General features: G+C 54.5%; 7 protein-coding genes across 7 annotated transcripts; 2 read left to right on the top strand and 5 right to left on the bottom strand.

The window, feature by feature from the left end:
• Positions 1-152: 152 nt before the first annotated feature.
• On the bottom strand, positions 153-3,057 carry CTAM01_09835 (uncharacterized protein; the record flags this gene model as incomplete). Its single annotated transcript, XM_060525851.1, has 3 exons — positions 153-164; positions 217-2,812; positions 2,975-3,057. The coding sequence occupies 3 exons, from the start codon at positions 3,055-3,057 to the stop codon at positions 153-155; spliced, it is 2,691 nt and encodes an 896-aa protein (XP_060379537.1).
• Positions 3,058-4,442: 1,385 nt separating this feature from the next.
• On the bottom strand, positions 4,443-4,781 carry CTAM01_09834 (uncharacterized protein; the record flags this gene model as incomplete). Its single annotated transcript, XM_060525850.1, has 1 exon — positions 4,443-4,781. The coding sequence occupies one exon, from the start codon at positions 4,779-4,781 to the stop codon at positions 4,443-4,445; it is 339 nt and encodes a 112-aa protein (XP_060379536.1).
• A 3,364-nt stretch (positions 4,782-8,145) lies between these two features.
• CTAM01_09833 (uncharacterized protein) lies at positions 8,146-8,556 on the bottom strand (the record flags this gene model as incomplete). The annotated part of the gene is made up of 1 exon (XM_060525849.1): positions 8,146-8,556. The coding sequence occupies one exon, from the start codon at positions 8,554-8,556 to the stop codon at positions 8,146-8,148; it is 411 nt and encodes a 136-aa protein (XP_060379535.1).
• Positions 8,557-11,024: 2,468 nt separating this feature from the next.
• On the top strand, positions 11,025-12,443 carry CTAM01_09832 (glutathionylspermidine synthase; the record flags this gene model as incomplete). Its single annotated transcript, XM_060525848.1, has 1 exon — positions 11,025-12,443. The coding sequence occupies one exon, from the start codon at positions 11,025-11,027 to the stop codon at positions 12,441-12,443; it is 1,419 nt and encodes a 472-aa protein (XP_060379534.1).
• Positions 12,444-12,803: 360 nt separating this feature from the next.
• Positions 12,804-13,130, bottom strand: CTAM01_09831 (uncharacterized protein; the record flags this gene model as incomplete). Its single annotated transcript, XM_060525847.1, has 1 exon — positions 12,804-13,130. The coding sequence occupies one exon, from the start codon at positions 13,128-13,130 to the stop codon at positions 12,804-12,806; it is 327 nt and encodes a 108-aa protein (XP_060379533.1).
• Positions 13,131-13,541: 411 nt separating this feature from the next.
• On the top strand, positions 13,542-14,477 carry CTAM01_09830 (GANP/Nin1/mts3/eIF-3 p25 family protein; the record flags this gene model as incomplete). Its single annotated transcript, XM_060525846.1, has 2 exons — positions 13,542-14,093; positions 14,196-14,477. 2 exons carry the CDS (start codon positions 13,542-13,544, stop codon positions 14,475-14,477), a joined length of 834 nt encoding a protein of 277 aa, XP_060379532.1.
• Positions 14,478-14,931: 454 nt separating this feature from the next.
• CTAM01_09829 (coatomer WD associated region) lies at positions 14,932-18,877 on the bottom strand (the record flags this gene model as incomplete). Its single annotated transcript, XM_060525845.1, has 6 exons — positions 14,932-15,174; positions 15,226-16,328; positions 16,381-18,279; positions 18,339-18,658; positions 18,719-18,768; positions 18,848-18,877. 6 exons carry the CDS (start codon positions 18,875-18,877, stop codon positions 14,932-14,934), a joined length of 3,645 nt encoding a protein of 1,214 aa, XP_060379531.1.
• Positions 18,878-19,348: the final 471 nt, after the last annotated feature.

Genomic DNA, 19,348 nt, shown 5'->3' with positions numbered 1-19,348 from the left:
TTGGGGTACTGTCGGACTGCCGCTTGGCTGTCTCATGAGCCCAATGGAATGTTGTATATCTACAAGTCGCGCTGAAGCCAACCCCCGATGCTAGGCTTGGAAAGTTGAAAGGCATCGTGTCGTAAAGTGAAATTGGTATCAGAGAGAGAAATTTACATCACGATCTATCGGCAAAGTTAGCAGTGCACTCATCAACAACAGTGCGGCTTCACTTACGCAGTCAGACTCATCCTTCCCCTTAGGAATGCCCATCGCCTCGAAGGTGGCAGGTCCCTGGCCTGTCGCTTGCTTCTTGGGAGGGGGCATAGTCTGAGCACTAGGAGCAGGGCTGGGTTGCTGCTGTGGGCGCGGCTGAGATGAGGGCGGCGCACTGCCCGTTCGACCCGGCTGATCGGCAAGGTCTGGTCGGTTGGGGAAAGGCCGGGGCTGACCCGCCGGTCCAGGACCGGGACGCGGTTGGCCTGAAGGGCTAAGCGGCATCGAGTCAATCCGCTGAGGTGCCGCTCCTCTTCCGTATCCATACTGAGCATCAGGGGGGATGGATGATGTTCGCTGGCCAAAGTTACCAGCTTGAGCAGGCGGCGGCGTAGGCTGACCGTAGTCGCTCGGGCCATAGCTTCCCTGCTGCGGAGGGTACGGGCTTTGCTTGGGCGGCCTGTTCGCGGCTGGGTTGGGAGGAAGGCCACCTGCCGCTGGGTATGGTTGGCCGGGTGGCCGCGCGGCGGGACCAGGGCTCGGTTGGCGATATCCTGCAGGTCCCCCGACAGGCACACGACCGCGCGGGTCCGAACCGGCCGGTGGAATCATGTTGCCCATTGACTGTGAAGCGCGAATGTTGCCTGCAGGTCCCGGAGGACCACCGGGACCGGTACGAATGCCAAATGCACTACCGGGGCGATCGGAGTGCGGGCCAGAGACGGGACGACCACCACCGTAGTGAGGGGAGAGCTGAGGTCCAGCGCCCCTGCCACCGCCGCCGCCGCCGTGGTGCATTTCATCCTCGGGATACGGTGCCGTTGATTTCGGTCTGTTCAGGTTGAGCGGAGCAGGGCGGTCGTCTTCTGGGTATGGAGCAGCCGACTTGGGCCGGATTGCAAGGTTGGAGTCGAGATTAACGGTGAATGCGGCTGGCCTGTTGCCCATGCTGTTGGGTCGTGACGGGTCAGGGTAGTCAACGGTGTCGTGCGGCGCCGAACTAGGGTGCACTCTGGGCGACGGGTGAGGAGATGTCTTGGCGGACGTAGACGGGTAGCCGGGGTGGGCATCGGTCGGGGTGACCGGCGTGCTCTCGGAAACAGTCGGCATGGTATTCGGCTGCTTGAAGCGATCAGGCCTCTTGCCGCGCTGAGAGCCATGCTGCGACTTGATTCTCGTCAGCGTCGTAGTTTCGTGGTCGGCCTTGGTCAGACTCTTCTCGTGATCCAAGGCATCGATTCGGCCTCTGGCGTCCTTGTTGCCATGGTCAGCGGCCGCTTCGTACCAGAATCTGGCTTGGCGGAGATCCTTGGGCACATGAACGCCAATCTCGTAGTAGTATCCCATGGCAAATTCTCCAGTCGGCAACTTGGCGTTGGCAGCATCTTGAGCGTACTTGAAGGCCAGCTGTTCATTCTTATTGAAAATGCCCTCGTATCCGAACAGGAACCATCTGCTCACACCGAGCGACGCCTCGGGCTGTCCTTGCTGGGCGGCTAGTCCGTAGTAATGCAGCGAGTACGCTGGGTTAAAGTCGCATCCGAGCTGGCATAGCTCGTAGGCCTGACCAATCTTCAACTGAGCCTTGGCGAAGCCAAGGTAAGCGGCTTTCTCGATATACATCTTGGCCTGGTGCAGGTCCGTCTGAAGCAGAGCCTCCGGAATATCAATGTCAGGAAGGTCCCTGGCGAGGAGCATCCCATAGACATATGACCCTTGCGGCGCATCCTCGTCCGAGAGGTCAGCGGCCTCCCTAATAAGGTCTAGACCTCGCTGGTAGTCTTTCTGGTGGTTGTGCTGGCCGAGCAGACTCATCATGCCCAAGCGGTACATAGCGGCCGAGTCTTTGAGTCGCAGACCGAGGTAGTAGTGCTCGACGGCTTTGCTGTAGTCGTTCGAGTTCTCAAACAGCATGCCCAGACGATACTCCGCACGCGCGTAGCCAAGCTCTGCCGCGCGCTGGTACTTTGTGTACGCATCTCTCTTGTCAGGTCTGCAGCCAAACTTTCCAAACTCGAGCCACTTTGCTTTCATAAAGAGTGCCTCGGGATGTTCCTGGCCCACCAAATAGTTGACAATGTTGATTGCGTCGACGCGCAGCTCGTGCTCGACGTTTGGTGTCTGGCGGCCACTCTCTGGGTCTCGGCTTCTGGCATCCATAACAATCTCAGCCCAAGCTAAGGTGTCGCGAGCCCATGACAGCTGCATAGAAACATTATTCGAGTGCAGGACATGCTCGCGGGCGTTCCACAAAATCGTTTCCTTTTCCTCGTCCGTCGGGGGGACGTTGTCCCCTGTGAGCTTTGGGAAAGGAGAGAACGAGGGCGCCGCGCTGGGCCGCATCTTATGAGGGTTGTCGCTCGCGCTGTTCTCGTGGAAGGGTCTGTAGGAGTCGGTCGGGGGTGCGCCGGCTTGGGCGTCGGATCCTCCTTTCGGCGGCAGCGTGGGCGCACCAGAATCGGTTGGCTTGAGGACAGAGGACAGGGACGGCTCACGACCGTGTCGGTTGGTAACGCTGTTGCTGGAGACGGCTGCTCGGTTCGGGGAGACTTCACGGGCTTCAAGTTCCATGCGCTGAAGGTCGTTTTGCATGTTCTGGGGGACCTGAGGCGTTACACTGGAGGAGAGGTGCGGTCAGCATAAGGCTATCGGGTTAGGAAAAGGGACGGAACAAAGACAAGGAGCGGCGCCAAAAACGGCCCCATCTCCAGTTCCAGCCAGCGGGAAAGGAGGGGCCCATGGTCGATCCGCCAAGATTAAAATGAGGGAATACGCGTACCGTTGAGGAGCAGGTGCAATGACCTCGGGCATGTAGTAGTCATCGAACCCTCCAGGAACGAAGGTTGCGCCGAATTGTGGCATCTCGTCGGTTGTGTTTTTGGGCTGAGGTGCACCTGCATAAATAGGAGGATATCAGTCAGCGGGGGTTGAGTCGAATGACGTTTAGGTTGGAGCCACCGCCAGCTTTTTTCTGTGTGGTGGTCTCTTTGCTGACAGTTGGGCCGGTCGCCTTCTGGAGCCCCCGGAAAAAGGAGCTGCTGCTGCTGCTGGCTGCTGCTTTTCGTCGGGCTGATCTGCTTCTCAAGTACGCCCGGCTAGGGTACGGGAGGGGAAAGTAATCCTGAGTGGGGTGGGATTTGGCGAAGAAAAAAGTAGGTAATCAAAAACGATCAATAAAAGCTGAGCTGATGTCGGAATGGGCTTGAGAGAATATCCAAGTCCTTGGGTCCTCTTATGAACTGTGTCTGCCTTCACTTGCTCTCTTGTCTCGAACCGCAGGGCGAGGATGTCCGGAAGCGGGGTGGAGAGTCCAGGTCGAAGCTCAAAGCATCTGGGATTCTCGACGGCGGGCCCTTTCTTTTTAGCGTGCAGAAAGAGCTGAGTGTCCCCTTTTCTCTTGTGTGCGCGAGCCGGCTAGTGAAACATGGGAGCAGCTTCGGATAGGCGTGCCAGGTGCCAATGTTGCATTTCTCTCTCGGGCCAGGAGTGAGGGGGGAACTCCCTTCTGTTTGTCCCATCGCCCAGAAAGCGGGACTGACCAGGGAAGTTATACCAGGAGGAGGAGGAGGAGGGGTCATTGGTCTCGTCGCAAGTCGTCGAGTGTGCCCATGGTACTCCACCGCCCAAGCCGCAGCACGGGCGCTAGCTCGCTGTGGCAGCAGAGGGAACGGATGAGCTGAAGAGCAACAAGCCTTTGTCTTTTTTAGTGCTCGTGGTCATGGCCATGCTGATGTCAAGATGTCGCTGTGCAGCTCCTTGCTGCGGCTTCGAGAATCGACAGGTACTTCGTCTGTACTTTCCGGGTTGACAGTGGGCGGAGCAGGGGGGTGGGCTGGTCTCGAGGATCAGGTACCGAAAGGTAATCGAGGGGGGCCGCTCCAGGATGAGGCATGTAAGACGTTCAATAAGCGTTGGAGACCTCTCTCGTCGTTTTGACGGCCGTCCATTCCGTCAGTGACTAGGATATGTCATCTGACCAGCATGAACAGACGGCGTGGCAGTGGCAGCCCGTGGCCATCCGAAGACAGAGAGCAAGTGTGGTTGAATGCAGAGGAGTGATCTGGAATTCTTTGGAATTCTGACATGTGCACATGGCACCCAGGAAGCGCAAAGATGTCAAGTCCTTGCGCGCTGGACTGTACGTATTTCGCTTGGCTATGGCAGACGCATGGAACCGTGGTGTTGGTAGGCAGAGAAGAGTAGTTACTCCGTAGAGGAGCAGCAGCAGCAGATTTCCGGTTCGGGGGTCATTCGGGCTCCCGGCTTGATAAATGAGGCGGTCTCCACGAAAGGGAGATGGAAGAGGGCAAAGGAGGGAGATGAAACTTACCAAGGGCTTTTCCCAGATGAAATCCAACTTGTCCATGTCCTCCTCCTTGTGAAAGCTGTACCTGACCCTCGGAGATGGAATGTGGTCCAGACACAGCGGCTGTTCCACCGCGACTGGCGCTTCTAGTGCCGCGGCCGTTGTAGGGTGGGCCTCGCACGGCACCCGGCGCATGTCCCTGGCCAAGCCGCGCGTACATCGCCCATCGGGCTTTGCACCTTTCGAAGGGTGTCATACCCTTTGAGTACGGATACCACATATTGTGTTCTCGAATGACAGCAGGGGTTTTCGTTTGGTAAGGTAATGAGAGTTCGGCCGAATCAAGCTAGACCAGAGTTGGGAGGAACCCGCGGGATCGAGTGGCGCATACCGGGACGGGTGGACGAATGTCGAAACACTGTTGGCGATGGAGGCTCGTGAATCTGGGTATCGATGCTCCGGAATGCGAGATGGATAGGTCTGTCGATGTGGTAAGGTAGGAAGAATCGCTTGACGAGAACGCCAAGCGATAAAATCTGGATGAGGTGGGCGGAAAAATAATATCAGGTGTGAGGTTGAAGAAGAAGTCTGATGTAGTGAGGTTGAAGGCTTCCATTGAGAAGATATTACTTTTCTTGAAGCAGAAGCAGAAAGAGCAGGAGCTTCACCATCGCGCTTTCCTGCCTCCTGCCGTTTTTTCTTTTCTGTCTTTTTTTACCAAATTACGGGAAGGAAGGCCCAAAGAGTCGGTCGGTCCTGCCTCACATGGCCTCGCTTGCTACCCGTCCCGTTCTACAACTCGATAGAAACTTGGAAGGCGCGCTGGATGTTTCCTGGCTCCTTCCCAAGGCACCTTAATTAGATGCGACGCGGCAACATGCACGGAGAGCAACAAAACGGGACGATGCATCTGGCCGAGACGAAGCAGCCAATGATTCTCACCATCTCAGTAATTCAAGGTTCAGGTTGGCATTAGAAGACGTGATGTCGCGACACAGACAAGGCGGCAGCGTTGCGCTGCAGTCAATCCCTCCAAATCCACCACCTCATCAGGTACGTTACTGCGTAAGGGCCTGTGGTGGCTGCTTGCTGGTGCAGAACACCCCGCCCCCATGTCCTGCCCCTGTAAGGGAGAAGAAATCCATGAAGGAATTCCAGTAAGGCATTGGATGGATCGCTGGAGCCTACGCCACTGTCCGACCGTTGACCCCAGAGGCCCCTCTCAATCTCACAATCAAAGGCACCTGTTTTCATCCATTGCATTCCATTGTGCCCTATTATCCGTACTCAATACGGTCATTTCATTTTTCATGCTTCTTCTTATGAGATTCCATGTAAACTGCACTGACCACCATCATGATATCAGTCACTCCATCCCCCTCTCGTCTTACTATGAAAAGATGAGAATGATCCTGTAAATTCCCATGAGAAACTCACTCCCCAAGCCTAACCAATCACTTGCGGTCCGGGTGTTGGTTGGCAATGAATGACATTCACACCACAAAGTCCCAAAACTCAATCAAAGGTCATCCACTCGGGTATCTCGCGTTTCCCTGCGCAGCCCGCTTTGCTCAGCCACAATGTCAAATTCGAGATTGTCTTTTTTGCTCAGTTTCCAAACATAGAAACAGACCCTTGCTGCTTGCATTTCTCGAGTGACCAACGAGTGACTTTGCATACCTTACCTACCGCAGCTGCCCGTCCCGTCCTTTGGGGGCCAAGTCCCCGATCGCAATCGGAATCGCTTGTCTCGTTATCGTTCATTCCACTGCTTGGCGGCAGCTTCATGAGCGATATGAATTTGCATCGGTTTGTGCGAGTCTGAACGATTAAAATTGAAATGAAAAGGGATATAAGACAAAACTCATTCGAACTCATAGCCTTCAAAATAATGACACTATTCCGACGTGTATTCGGGTACATTTAAAAGGAATACAGGTCACCTGACAACATCAACCGTCACCAGAATTACTATGGAAGGAAATCCAAAAAAAAAAAAAAAAAACAAGCGATCCATGGCATTATGTAGGACCGTGAGCCAACATACGCTTCCAACATCAAGGCTGGAATCGTACCGCTCGGTCATCGACTACAACGGACGGTGCTTGTTGAGAATACTCTCATCTTTGCTCAGTATATACCTATCAACGCTCACGAAGTGAAGGTCGTTTATTGATTAGAGGGCTCAGACTCCGAATTCATAGTCTTCCAGTCTACCATAAGATCGCATCCTCAATCCGTTAATATCTAAATGCGTGCAGATGCACTCCAGTCAGGATCATCGCAGTAGCAACTCAATCCCCCCCCCCCCCCCTCTTCCATGCTGGCAGCGACTCCTCATGATTTATTCCATGAATTTCTGCTTGGCGCTCCGAATGTCCCCAAACCCACGTCATAGATGCCACAACGGCCATCATCCGACCCAACCCGTCCCATCTTTTCACCCAAAAGTAACCATCCTTTACCAGGCCATGCCCTGTTCACCAAGCCTTTGAGTGTAACCTTACGCAAGTAGACTCCAGAGCCGACACTCAACAGCATACTTCATCGCCGGCGCTATTCGGCGAGACGAGACGAGACGAACGATCTCTGGCTGCAGTGTGGAAGCATCGCGCTAACAAGAAATCTCCAATATTTCTAAACTCCATCTGCCCACCCATCGACACGTGTTTATTCTGCACTTTGCTTCTCCGGAACTATGTTTCTTTTTTTCTGCTGCTGCTGCCCGTTAGAAACGATTTAGCCGCGCGTATACCTAACGCCATCGACTTCAAAGGCTCTTGTGTCACTAGCGCCTAGGATTCGGCTCCCGACGGGCGGTTTGCGGCAGATCGACACTTTTAAACCAATCTTAACCCACACATGCTCACTATTTCCATCTTCTATCCGCCTATCACTTATCATAGTCACCTTCCCCCGCTGACCACACGTTCTTCATGCATCCAGGGGCCGAAAGATTATTGTCCCCGGCATTACTCAGCGCGAAGTCTTAAAACGGGGTTGCTGTGATGTTATTTTCAACATCGTGTAAGCGTCTTCTTTTGCAGTACATGGCTTCACCTATTGGATCGGTACCATGCCGGCATAAACACTCGACAAGGACGGGCAAGAGGCTTTCATTACATTACGTGTCACAACAACTCAGACAAGCGAGGGGGCCCGCAACTCCCGTACCAGCATTTAGAGTCAACATCTTAGAGGTAATTAATCAGGGGTGTCGTCCTATCGGTCGCTGACGACACTCTTCTTCCAATCTCCCTTGCCTATGATGGCCATCTCACGAAGCTACGTATCAGTCGCCATCACACATGAATTATCCAGGCCGAAGACATTTAAAGATGACAACGAGGTGTACTGCTAGATATCTCTTTCACTTATCCTCTCAAGTCTTGGATAAGGCCATTCGAATTGAAGAAGAAACCACTTTATTGTCTTGACTGCAAATCTCAAGTAATAGATTCGATTCCTCCATGGTCTTTCTTTAAATACGGTTGAAGGTAATAGTCTGTCCGAGGACCAGACCCTGGATCCATTTCCCTGCTGCTAGTCCAGCCCTTCTCAAACTTGCAGACCATACTAGCAGAACCCCCACAGCCTATTCAAACGTCCGCCCAGAGACTACCAAAGACCAAAAGAATGCTCCTCTAAGAACCGTTGGAACCACCACCATTGTTACCACCCTTCCCAACACCACTAACAACGCAGTGTCCAAGAGACGGATCGCACTGCCTCTGCGGCGACCTACGCCCGAACCCGCCGCTAACCCGCTCGGCCTCGTCCTCAGCCTCGACCTCGAGCGCATCGAGGTCGCGGGCGGCAATGGCGGAGTGCGAGGCGTCGACTTTATCCTCGGCGATGACGTCCCCGAGCTGGAGGTCGTCGCTCTCGTGCTCGGCGAGGAAGAAAGTGTTTGCGGGCTGGGCGCCGTCGCAGCTGGCTTGGGCGACGACTTTTCCCCCCGTGTCGGTGCAGTAGACTTTTGCTTCGGCTGAGGCGGCGAAGAAGGCGGCCGCCGCGATTTGGATGGTGGGGAGGGTGATGTGTTGGGTCTTCATTGTGGATGGCTTTTTGGAGTTATTTGTTTTTGTGGTGGAAAGGGGTTGGAGCAGAGTTGTTGGACTTGAAAGGAAATTTAGAAGTAAAGCTGTTTTGGAAGATGGTTTGTGATCAGAGAGATGGTTGCTGAAAGAGTTGAGTGCGTGATGATGATAAAAAGAAGGCCTCCACTACAGGATGAAGGTCTCTTATCTATGTCATTCGATCGGACGCCTGAGATGGATGAGATGGTAAAGCCTTCTCATTACCCACACAGGTAACAGGTTGCGGCGCAAAGGATCGGCCACGCCGTAGGCAGACTTGGCATTCTCATGATTCCCCGATTGTGCCTCACCGTCTTCTGACTCAATCATTTCCGAGATCAAGAACTTTGAACGGCAAGATTTCTGTCTTGCTTTGCCCATGTCGTGAAGCAGTTTGCCAAGGTTCCCTTCACGAACGAGCCCGACAATCGCCATCATCGTGGCTCTACCGGATACAAGGTAAGCTTGAGAATGACTTAATTTGGGTAAACGGGCGTATCTCTTTCACGCCGACGAAGTTGTCAGGGTTGTTTCTTTGAATTCCGGCAGCGTTCGGCCATCTCGAGACGCCGAGTTCTCAAGGATGTTTCCAGACCTACCTACTCTGGGGAATTTCTTTCAAAATGTCGCCGTAAGAACAAGGAGGCCTTGGTTCTGTCGTGTATTCAAAATCAAGGAACAACGTTATGCCAGTCATAATTGATACTGCCTTACGAATCCACCCGGTTTCTCGGTTCGCCTTACAAGCTCACTTACACAAGACCACCCTGATAGCAAGGTACCAGTCTCCTCCCACAATGTCTACCACGTGTTTCAATAAGTCGTAGTAATGCCTCAATGAGTAATCTGAGTAGGGACCATGATCGCCGAGTTGAGAGCTGTTGTCCGGAGTAACCCGTGTTTCAAAGGGTTGTAGATTGTGTTGGCTCGGCTTGAACCGATGATACTTCGACGCTTCAACGGAAGACATGTTCACCACTGCCTACTCGCCTTAGAGACTTATCATCTTTCGCTCTCGCCCCACTCAACTCAAGTCATTCACCAAGTTAGCAAGTCATTGTCATGACAATCCAAAGTCGGTGATTGATTCAGAGCCATGAAAGTAGGAATTCCCGAGTTTTGAGAAGTTGCCGTGTTTCATGGACTGTATAGTCCAGATCGTTAAGGCACTGGGCATTATACTGTAACAAAACAAGCTTCCGCTAAACTTTTGATAGCCGCCGGGGGTCCTACCTACTTTCTTGTCTCTTGCGGCAAACATTTCCGGTATCCCCACGTAAATGTAGATCTTAGCGGGGTTTCTGTAGAGTCATCCTGTACGATGCTCTTTGCATGCAACGACTCAAGTATCGCGAAACGCATTTCCGACCAGGTCAATGTGATTGGCTTAAAACTGCCAATAAACTCAATTGCTCAGAAATCTTCAGTTTGACAAACAGAGTAGGTAATGAAAGTGTTGGAAATGCGAGAGCCAAACTTTGCGGCAGGTGTTCCCGGGCCATCATGCGGTGATTCGATTGCTAGAGACTCAATGGCTTCTTGCTTTTGAGGCCCTCAACCAACACCAGATTATGGGCGTCAAATGACTCCATCCATTAACTTCAAGCCACACGACTACAAGCAACCGCCATCGCGGTGAAGCCGAGGTGGGCACGTGGTTGTCAACCAAGATCGCCACTGGGTTGTGCGCAACGCCAAGACCAAAGAGGTTTGCAGTATCAATAGCAATTCTCACCAAATCTATTCAAATACGGCAGGCGAGCAGATCAATTTGCTTTTCCTGACTCGTCGACCCAAGGTGCCGGTAGCCCACATGGGTTGCGTTACTCATGAATCGTTTGAATATTACAGCGAACCAACGTGCGTGTCGCGACTTACACAGCTTATATTGCGCATATAGACAGAAAAGGCTAGAGATTAGCGCGCAGTGTCCGTGAGTTGCGGTTTCATCTCCTTGATAGTGTGCAACCCTTATTGTAATACGGTTAAGCGGCAACGTGTCTTTGGGGGCAGAAAGAAAGAGAGAGGGAGCAGATCATAATAGGATCCTGAGGAGACGTCAAAGCTTCTAGAAAGCCTCGTTTGAATTAGACTTCTTCTAGCGGCAAACTTAACTGGAGACATTTCCCATCTACCCATCAAACCCCAACTCAAAATAAGTGTCCGCAGGATCGGGACAATCAGAAAGGTGTCCGTATCAGAATTCAGGGTGTTGTAGATTAGGGGTGATCCCCGCCTCATCCGAACCTTGAGTAGGCCTGGCGACTGCCCGAGGGCAGACCTGCTGGTGAATAAGTATGTGAGACTGCCCTTTGGGGCAGCGGCCAAGCATCGTCGTGTCTGTCTTTTGAGTTCCTTGTTCCATCCCACTCTTGCTGGCTTTCGAACGCCCATACTCCACCACCTTCCTTCTTAACTCATTCTGAACCAAAAGAGCAACAAAGATGCGCCGTGTTCCAGTACAAAAGAGGCCAAATGCCACCCGCCTGGTCCAAAGCCAAGGCCTCGTCTTCGCCGACCTCGTGGCCCCCGGCGCCTCAGAGCCGTACTGGCCAGACGACCGCTACTACTCCTTCACCGAAACGGAGATGAACCTCCTCGAGGAAGCTGCCAGAGACGTGTTCGCAATGTGCTGCGAAGCAGCAGACTACCTCGTAGAGCACCCGGACATCATCACCAAGAAAATGGCCGTCCCCGCCTTCGCCCTAAAACAGATAAAGGCCACGTGGGACCGCGAACCGGCATGGGGCAGCATCTACGGCCGCTTCGACATCTGCTTCGGCGGTCTCGAGCACCCGGACCCGCGGCTGCGCGTGCCCAAATTCTACGAGTTCAACGCCGACACGCCGACGTCGCTGCTCGAAGCGGCGTCGATTCAGTGGCTGTGGATGGAGCAGACGGGCCACGGTAATGACCAGTTCAACAGCATCACGGAGAAGCTCATTGAAGGGTGGAAGCGCAACATGACGCTCGTCGAGAAGGAGCTGGGACATAAGCCAACCGTCCACTTCGCCGTCGGCGAGGGCGAGGCTACGGGGGAGGATGCGATGAACACCATGCTCCTGATGGAGACGTGCCAGCAGGCCGGGTGGACGACCAAGGCGCTGACGATGGAGGAGATTGCAAAGTCCAGAAAGGACGGGCGGTTCTACGATGCGCAGGGGGAGCATATCGACGTCATCTTCAAGCTCTACCCGTGGGAGTACATGGTCGAACAGCAGTTTGGCGAGGCGTGTTTCGAGGACATGGAGAACATTGGCAAGCGCGACGAGGAAGGGAACTACATCGGAGGAACAGTCTGGATCGAGCCGCCGTACAAGCTCCTCTGGAGCAACAAGGCTGTCTTTGCCGTTCTCTGGGACATGTTCAAGGACGACCCTCGGGGCAAGTGGCTTCTCCCCACGTACTTTGACAACGAGGCGCCGGCGTCCATGACGAGTTTTGCGCGCAAGCCCATCTTTGCGCGCGAGGGCGCCGACGTGGTTCTCAAGAAGGACGGCGAGATTCTCCAGGACGCGTCGACGGGAGACTACGGCGCGGAAGGGTACATTGTGCAGGAGCTTGCTGTGCTGCCCGAGTTCAAGGACGCCAAGGGCAGCTCGTGGTATCCCGTGCTGGGTATGTGGTTCGTCGACGGCGATCCGGTGGGCATGGGAATCCGGGAGGATGGCACGCCCATCACAACCAACGCGTCCGTGTTCATCCCGCATTCAATTGAGGATGGACCCGTCAACTACATGAGGCAGAAGATTCCCGACCAGGAGGAGATTGAGAACCTGTTGCGGGTCGAGCCGTTCTTTGATTCATTTGATAAGGAGGAGAATGAGATGATGAGCTATATCAAGAAGATTGTAATTTCGTAGCGGGTTTACTCTGGGGGCGAGTGTCCTTTCGGCGTGTTGTTTTTGGGAGGAGCTCGATATCTACTTTAGCGGGAATGGAATCGAGAAAATGCAGTTCCTAACGACTTTGATTATCGCCTTCTGATGATTAAGGATATGCATGAGAGTATAGCATGGCACTTGGAACTCCGATTTCAATGAGCATGCCGGAACTCAGAAGTTGCGAATCAAAGTCCCGCGAGTGCAGTCATTGCCCCAGAGAGAGTTCGCCATGAGTGCCGAGACAGGTCAAGCCCGGAAGCCATGCGAATACCTTCCGTTTGCGAGTTTGGAGTAGAGTTGTCGCGCTGCTCGGTATTCAGAAGCAGCACGTATCAGAGACTAGACGCGCGATGCGCAAAGATGCCTGGCCTCCGTGAGACTGGACAGATGACCTCGGTTTCGGTTGCATCTTCGTCGACAGAAGTAGATCCTGACCAGGTACGCTGGTTCGCCATGTGAGAAAGAAGCTTCCGCCAACTGCCCGAATGCCATACGCGTCCGCGATGCCGACTTGCCGGATGGGAGGTGCGGGTAGACAAGCAGGACTCTCCCAGATGCTGCCGGAACCCGGCACGGCGGGGTGCCGGAAGTTGGAGAATCTGAAGCGGAACAAGGGACCGGGCCCGGCGATACCGTCGGACTTTGCATCACGTGAACCAGGTGCATTACCTCAGCACAACACTTGACGCTTCCGTTGATGACCAGCTCCAGGGCAGCTCCAAAATTGCCTAAACTTAGGAAGGTTAGCGCGCAGGACCCCTGCACGGACCTGGCCAGCTTGACGGCACCTTTCGTCAGCCTCTCAGCCTGCTGAGCCAAACACCCAAAGCGTCGAACCTACCTTACCTTACCTTAGCATCTGGACACTCCAACCTTCGGCACGATCAACACCACCGCAAACCCACGTCTCTCCATTTCCCGTCCACGAAACCCCAACAAGGCAGACCTGTCATTCGACCTCCCATAACAGCAACTATCTGCCGACGTTCCACGACCGTTGCCGACATCAGTCCCCGAGAACCGGAACACCACCAGCCCAATCCACCCCGCAGCACACATACACAACCACCACCAAAAATGGCGGACCGCAACCTCCAACAGGTCCTCACCCAGCTCAAGACCAAGGGCTCCTCCCTCCCCTACACCGAATCCTCCGCCCTCCTCTCCAAAGCAAAACTTCACCTCCTCCAGCTCAACGCCCTCACCCCCTCGAACCCCAAGACCTCCCCCCAGCTCCTCGCCCTCGCCCGCGAGACCTACGAGCTCGGCGCCCTCGCCTCCATCCGCGCAAAGAACCCAGACGCCTTCACCCGCTACGTCCAGCAGCTCCAGCCCTTCTACGAGCTCCCCTCCAACGTCCTCCCGCCCAACGTCCCCGAGCGCAACAAGGTCACCGGCCTCTACCTGCTCCTCCTGCTCACCCAGGGCCGCTACGCCGAATTCCACTCGGAGCTCGAGAGCCTGGCCAACCGCGAGGGCGGCGGCGATAGCAGCGCCGTCGAGGGCGACAAGTACCTGGGCTACCCCATCCGTCTCGAGAGGTGGTTGATGGAGGGCAGCTACGACCGCGTGTGGAACGCCCTCAAGAGCCGTGAGGTGCCTAGCGAGGAGTACGGTGTCTTCTCAGAGGTAATCCCCCCCAGTCATTCATTCTCCTTGGCCCTGTGATGATCTACACAAGATATGCATATAGCAAAGGACCGTTGATGCTGACACTCTCATCTTCAAAAGATCCTCACCTTCCAAATCCGCTCCGAAATCGCCTCAAGCAGTGAGCGCGCATACCCAAGCCTGCCCATTAGCTCCGCAAAATCCCTCCTCTTCCTCGACTCCGAGGGCGACGTCATCTCCTTCGCCCAGGCGCGCGGTTGGATCCTGAAGGAGGGCCACATCTTCTTCCCCGACACCGCCGAGGGCGTCGCCGCCGAGGACGGCACCACCGAGAAGGAGATGAGCCAGATGGTGATAGAGAATGCGTTGGGATACGCCAGGGAATTGGAGACCATTGTGTAGACGTGGTTTGCAGAGAGGAAAGGGGCGTATGTTTTTGATGTATTAATATTCATGCGACTAGACAGACCATGAAAGAAGGAAAGCTCGGATACAGGAATCCAAGCCGGGCGTTAATGATCTGATCAAGTACGCATCCCAAATAGCGTGACTTGTGTCCAATCTCGGCACTTCAGGTGAACGGCGACCTCTGGTAATGCACTGAGCACGCGGGGACATCGAACGTTCAATTACGCTAGCACATCAGAGGTCATGGATCAAATGATGACATATATTCGTCCCCCACAAAACTATTGCTAACAATCAAAAGCCCGGGGTTTTCATCAGACACTCCAGTCTGTCTACTGTAAACTTTTCCCAAGACCAATTCCCCCATCGGCCGAGCGTTACTGCACCAAATCATGCAGTCTTCACCCCATCATGGGTCGGCGACATCTATTACACTAGCTAGCTCTCTCTACGCGAAGAGCTTCAGGCCACTGCCGTGCTTGCCGACCTCGCACACCCCGCAGACCTTGCAAACGGTGCCCTTGTACTTGCTGTGGTACTTGGAGCCGTCAAAGGCGCACTCCTCGTAGGAAGTGCCGCTGTAAATGGGTGAGTGGCTGGCTGCGCAGATATCAAACTCGGCAAACTGGTCAAATTCGATCTCAATAGCGTCTGAGGGGTTACGCTCGCATTGGGCCTTGGCTTTCTTGGCCTGCAAAAGGTGTCAGTCTGGATATATTTGGAATAAAAGGCTGATACTCACGTTTTCAGTCAGCTTGCTGGAGCCGCCATTGGCAATAATGCGGTTGGCAAAGCTCAGTGCTGAACCGTAGTTCTTGTTTCTTATCGCCAATTGCATCGCGTTGTGCAGGGCCAGCTGGCGATGAGGAACCTCAATCTTGGGGATGGTAAAGTAGGCTGACAACTCAAGGTTGCGCTTGAGCTGCTCGCCAGTGGTGCCGAGCTTGCGGCGGCTGAGCTCAATCTCCATGGCCACGGCATATTCGCTGGCGGATGTGATGAGCTTCTTCGCCTCGGCGACCTCGCTTTCGCTTGAAACGGCGTTGATAAGGATGGCGTGAAGGATACCCTTGAAGATCTGAAGACCGTCCTCGAGCTTGTTGGTCTTCATCGAGTTGTAACCCTGTTGCAGATCGTTGGTCGCCAGGAACTCGAGATCCCTGGGCACGATCGGCAACACCTTTCTAGGGTCCGTCTCCTCAATCGTACGTCGGACGTAGTTGACCAACGGAGGAAGGTTTGCAGAGGCTGGAAGATACGTTTTTGATGCCTGGTAAACTTCGAGGAAGCGGGGCTTCAGCGGCGCAAAGTTGACTGCTCCCACTTGTCTGTTGAGGAGTTGCATTGCTGACTCGAATGAGCCACCGGCAACATGATCCACGGCCAGAGGAGAGTTGCGAGCCCAAAGGTCGGCCTCACTGCTTCCAGCACCACCAGCGTCCGCACTGTCAACGTTTACGAAGTCGCCCTCGATCTCGGGAACGACATCATCACCCAGATCCCAGCCTGCCGCATCCTCATCATCGTCGACGTCGATGAGGTTGCCATTCTTCTTCGCAGCGACATCCTCCTCGACGTCGTCATCGAAGCCGTTGGCAGCTGCGGGAGTATCCTCCAAAGACAGTCCTTCAACCTGGCCAAGCAGGGCCTTCTCGAAGACAGACTGGGAAGTGGCCTTGGTGGGCCAGTTTGCCTTGAATGTGGGGACAACAGGCTTAGGGGGCGTCAGAGCCTCCCCAATCGTAGGCGTCTCCAATTGGTCCTCGGTGAGACCAGTGGCCTCGAGAATAGCCTGGCACTCCTCCTCCAAGCCGTGGGACTTGGCGGTCATGTATGCCAACGGGTCTGTGTCTTGTTAGTCGAGATCTTACTAATGCTTACATTGTAACAAACTTACACAGGTCGATTTCCTTGAACATCTGGATCCTGTCCTCAACCTCACCGAGGTAGAGGGCGTTCTGGAAACGTGCAGTAAAGTCACCTCTGTGCTCGGCAATCTTGGCCATACGTGCCAGCTTAGAGTGGTCACCGGTGGACAAATACAGGAATGAAAGCTTGTCGAACTGCTTGAGCTTTTGGTAAGCCATCTCAACGACCTGGTGGTTTCCGTGAGCCAAGGCCTCGGCGCTCAACCTCTGCCAAAGCTTAGGACGATCAAGCTCCTTGGCAGTCTCGACAGCAACGTCCAGGTTTCCGCACTCGATTGCGAGCTCGAAGCGGGTTGCGGGGTCCTGCACGAATTGCAGAGCAATCTCGGGGTATCCCTTCTTCTGAAGGTAAGAGATGATGGATTGACCAACAAGACTGGAGTTCTGGATGATGTGGAGCATTTCCTCGTAGTTACGCTTGACGAGGGCCAACTTGAATCGGTATTCGGTGGGATCGACGTGGAGAACCTTGGGCTTGGCCGCTCTGTCAAGGCAGTAGACGTTACGGCCCTTGACACGGACCAGATAGACGGTCTGGTCAAGGGTGCGGACAATACCGTTGTCTCCATTCAGAAGCGTGTACTTGATGTGGTTGAGGGTCGAGTACAACAGAACACCAGCATCATCCCAGGTTGCGCTCTTGATTCGGATAGTCTCGTGCAATGTGCTGACCTGCTCGAGGGTCTTCGTCACGATAGTGACGTTGTGCTTGCTCAAAAGGGCCGCGTACAGCCCATCATTCGACCACACAACGTACTTGACACCATTGACAGCCAACTCGGCGACACTCTTCTTCTGCCCGATGTCGTAAAGATGCACAGCGGTGGGCGTAATGATGAGGAGGTTGCCGGTACCACCGAAGTAGATGTCGCTGGTTCCGACAGGAGGCTTGAAGGAACGGGTCGTGTTGTTGGAAAGATCCTTGATGTCGATTGTCTGGCTAGACGTGTTCAGGACAGCGAAACGGTTGCGGGCGACGAAGATGGCCGAGTTGCCCTGGCCGCGCTTCGACTCGGTGGGCTCAATGGCACCGGATCCATCGCGAGGAAGGTTGATCAGTTCGTAAGACCCGCTGTCGGAGGGAGAGGTGACGAGAACGGAGCGTTCGGCCGGATTGTACGACAAGGTTCGCGGTGGGGTCCAAGGGCTCCCAAGCTTCTTGAGAGAGAGTAAAGTCGGGCTTTCGGTACTCTTCTGGAAGTCGTAGGATCTGACGTGCTTCTCCTTGGTGATGTAGAAGAGGTTGTTCTGGTATACTGACGATGCCGGTCTCTCTCTCTCCAGCTTGAAGACCATGACACCATTATCGTGGCCAGCAGCGAACAAATTGATCTCGGGGTGGGCAGCAATGACCCAGAATCGGTCGTTCTCGCGCTTGAAGGACTGCACCGCGGTGCGCTTGTTGAGGTCCCAGACGCGGATGGTCTTGTCCTCGCCGACAGACAGGATCAAGTCTTGGTGGGGGTGGAACAAGCAGCCAGAGGCGTTCTGGAAGTGTCCTCTGCAGGTGTCGACCTCCCAGGCCTTCGTTTCGCTCATGCGCCAGAGCTTGACGAGTCGGTCGTCGCCAGCAGACACAATCAGCGGCATGGTCGGGTGGAACGCAACCCAATTGACACCGCGGTCGTGGCCTTCCAGGACAAACTTGACAACAGCATCGGTGTTACCAAACATGTCGGTCTGGTTCTGGTTCGCGCGTGCGACCTGGTCTTCGAAGGTCATCGATGTCGGGGCTGAGTGCTTCTTGCGCAAGCCGGAAATGTCCCAAACTCGGACAGACTGGTCGAGGGAGGCAGAGACAACGAGGTCTTCCTTCGGGTGGAATTGGGCGCACATTGCGTAGTGGTTGTGTCCGGTCATGGTGCAGACTGCGAATCAAGGTTAGTTACCTTCACAGCCATCGCGGGATCCTAGGGATTGTGCGCACTTAGAGAGCGGTTCTGCCAGTTCCATATCCTGATCGTCTGATCGTCGGATGCCGACAGAATCCATGGCAATTCATGATGGAAGAAGACAGTGCGAACGTAGTCGAGATGGCCGTTCAAGGTGAAGAGGCATCGGCGAGTCTGGTAGGACCAGACCTTGATCTTGTAGTCGTCACCTCCAGAAACGAAGAGGGGTTGTGTCTTGTGGAAGTCAATTCCTCGAACCGGGCCATCGTGCTCTTCGAATCGATCGATCAATGTTCCCATGCGGTAATCCCAAAGCTGAATCGTGGAGGAGTGAAGTGCGACGAGGATCCATGGTCTGGTAGCTGTTCGTCAGCAAGGGGGCAGACTCGAGGGAAGCTATGGGTTGAAAGCTCACCTCTTGGGGTGGAAGGCGATGCCCTTTGCGCGGGAGGACTTGGACTCGAACTGTAGATTAGGTGAGCAATGGACTCGAAAAGAAGATAGGATCTCGTCAGAGACCCAATGCGCCGAGGGCGGAGCGTACCTTGGTCAACATGCCCGAGGAGGCCTGCATTTTGGCGGGGAGGTGAAGCCGGAGCTTCTAGCAACCAGCAGGGGGGGAAATCAGGCGGCACCTCTGGAGAAAACGGGATTCAAGTGCAAGCCAGCTTACCGACCGAGAAAGGCTGCAGCTGGAGTGGAAGGGGATGGTGACATTCACGGGTCACGAAAAGAGGACGCGGTGAAGGGGTTGGATGCGTAGAAGTATCCGTAGTGAGGTAGAGAGATACGTAAAGGCCACTTCCTCGTCTCAGAGCCCCTAGTAACAATTCCGCTTCGTGGCCATCTGTAAAGTGTGGGTTATTTCTGTGGGTCCAGACTCATGGGCGCCGATTGACAGGAGCTGCCCGCATCAGAGTTCCGCCGACAACCGTGTCCTCACCGCCCGTCCCTTACATACGTACCTTAGACGCTTAGGTAAGGTTTGCCAGGTACCTGGGTACAATGATTCTCCCTTTCAATGAGGTGCCACGCTGCCAGATGC

This window comes from Colletotrichum tamarilloi, assembly GCF_030869305.1.
Source record: "Colletotrichum tamarilloi strain Tom-12 chromosome Unknown Scaffold_41.1, whole genome shotgun sequence".
NCBI classification, from domain to species: domain Eukaryota; kingdom Fungi; phylum Ascomycota; class Sordariomycetes; order Glomerellales; family Glomerellaceae; genus Colletotrichum; species Colletotrichum tamarilloi.
Note: the sequence above shows the minus strand (reverse complement) of the source record. Positions and strands in the feature narration are given on the sequence as shown.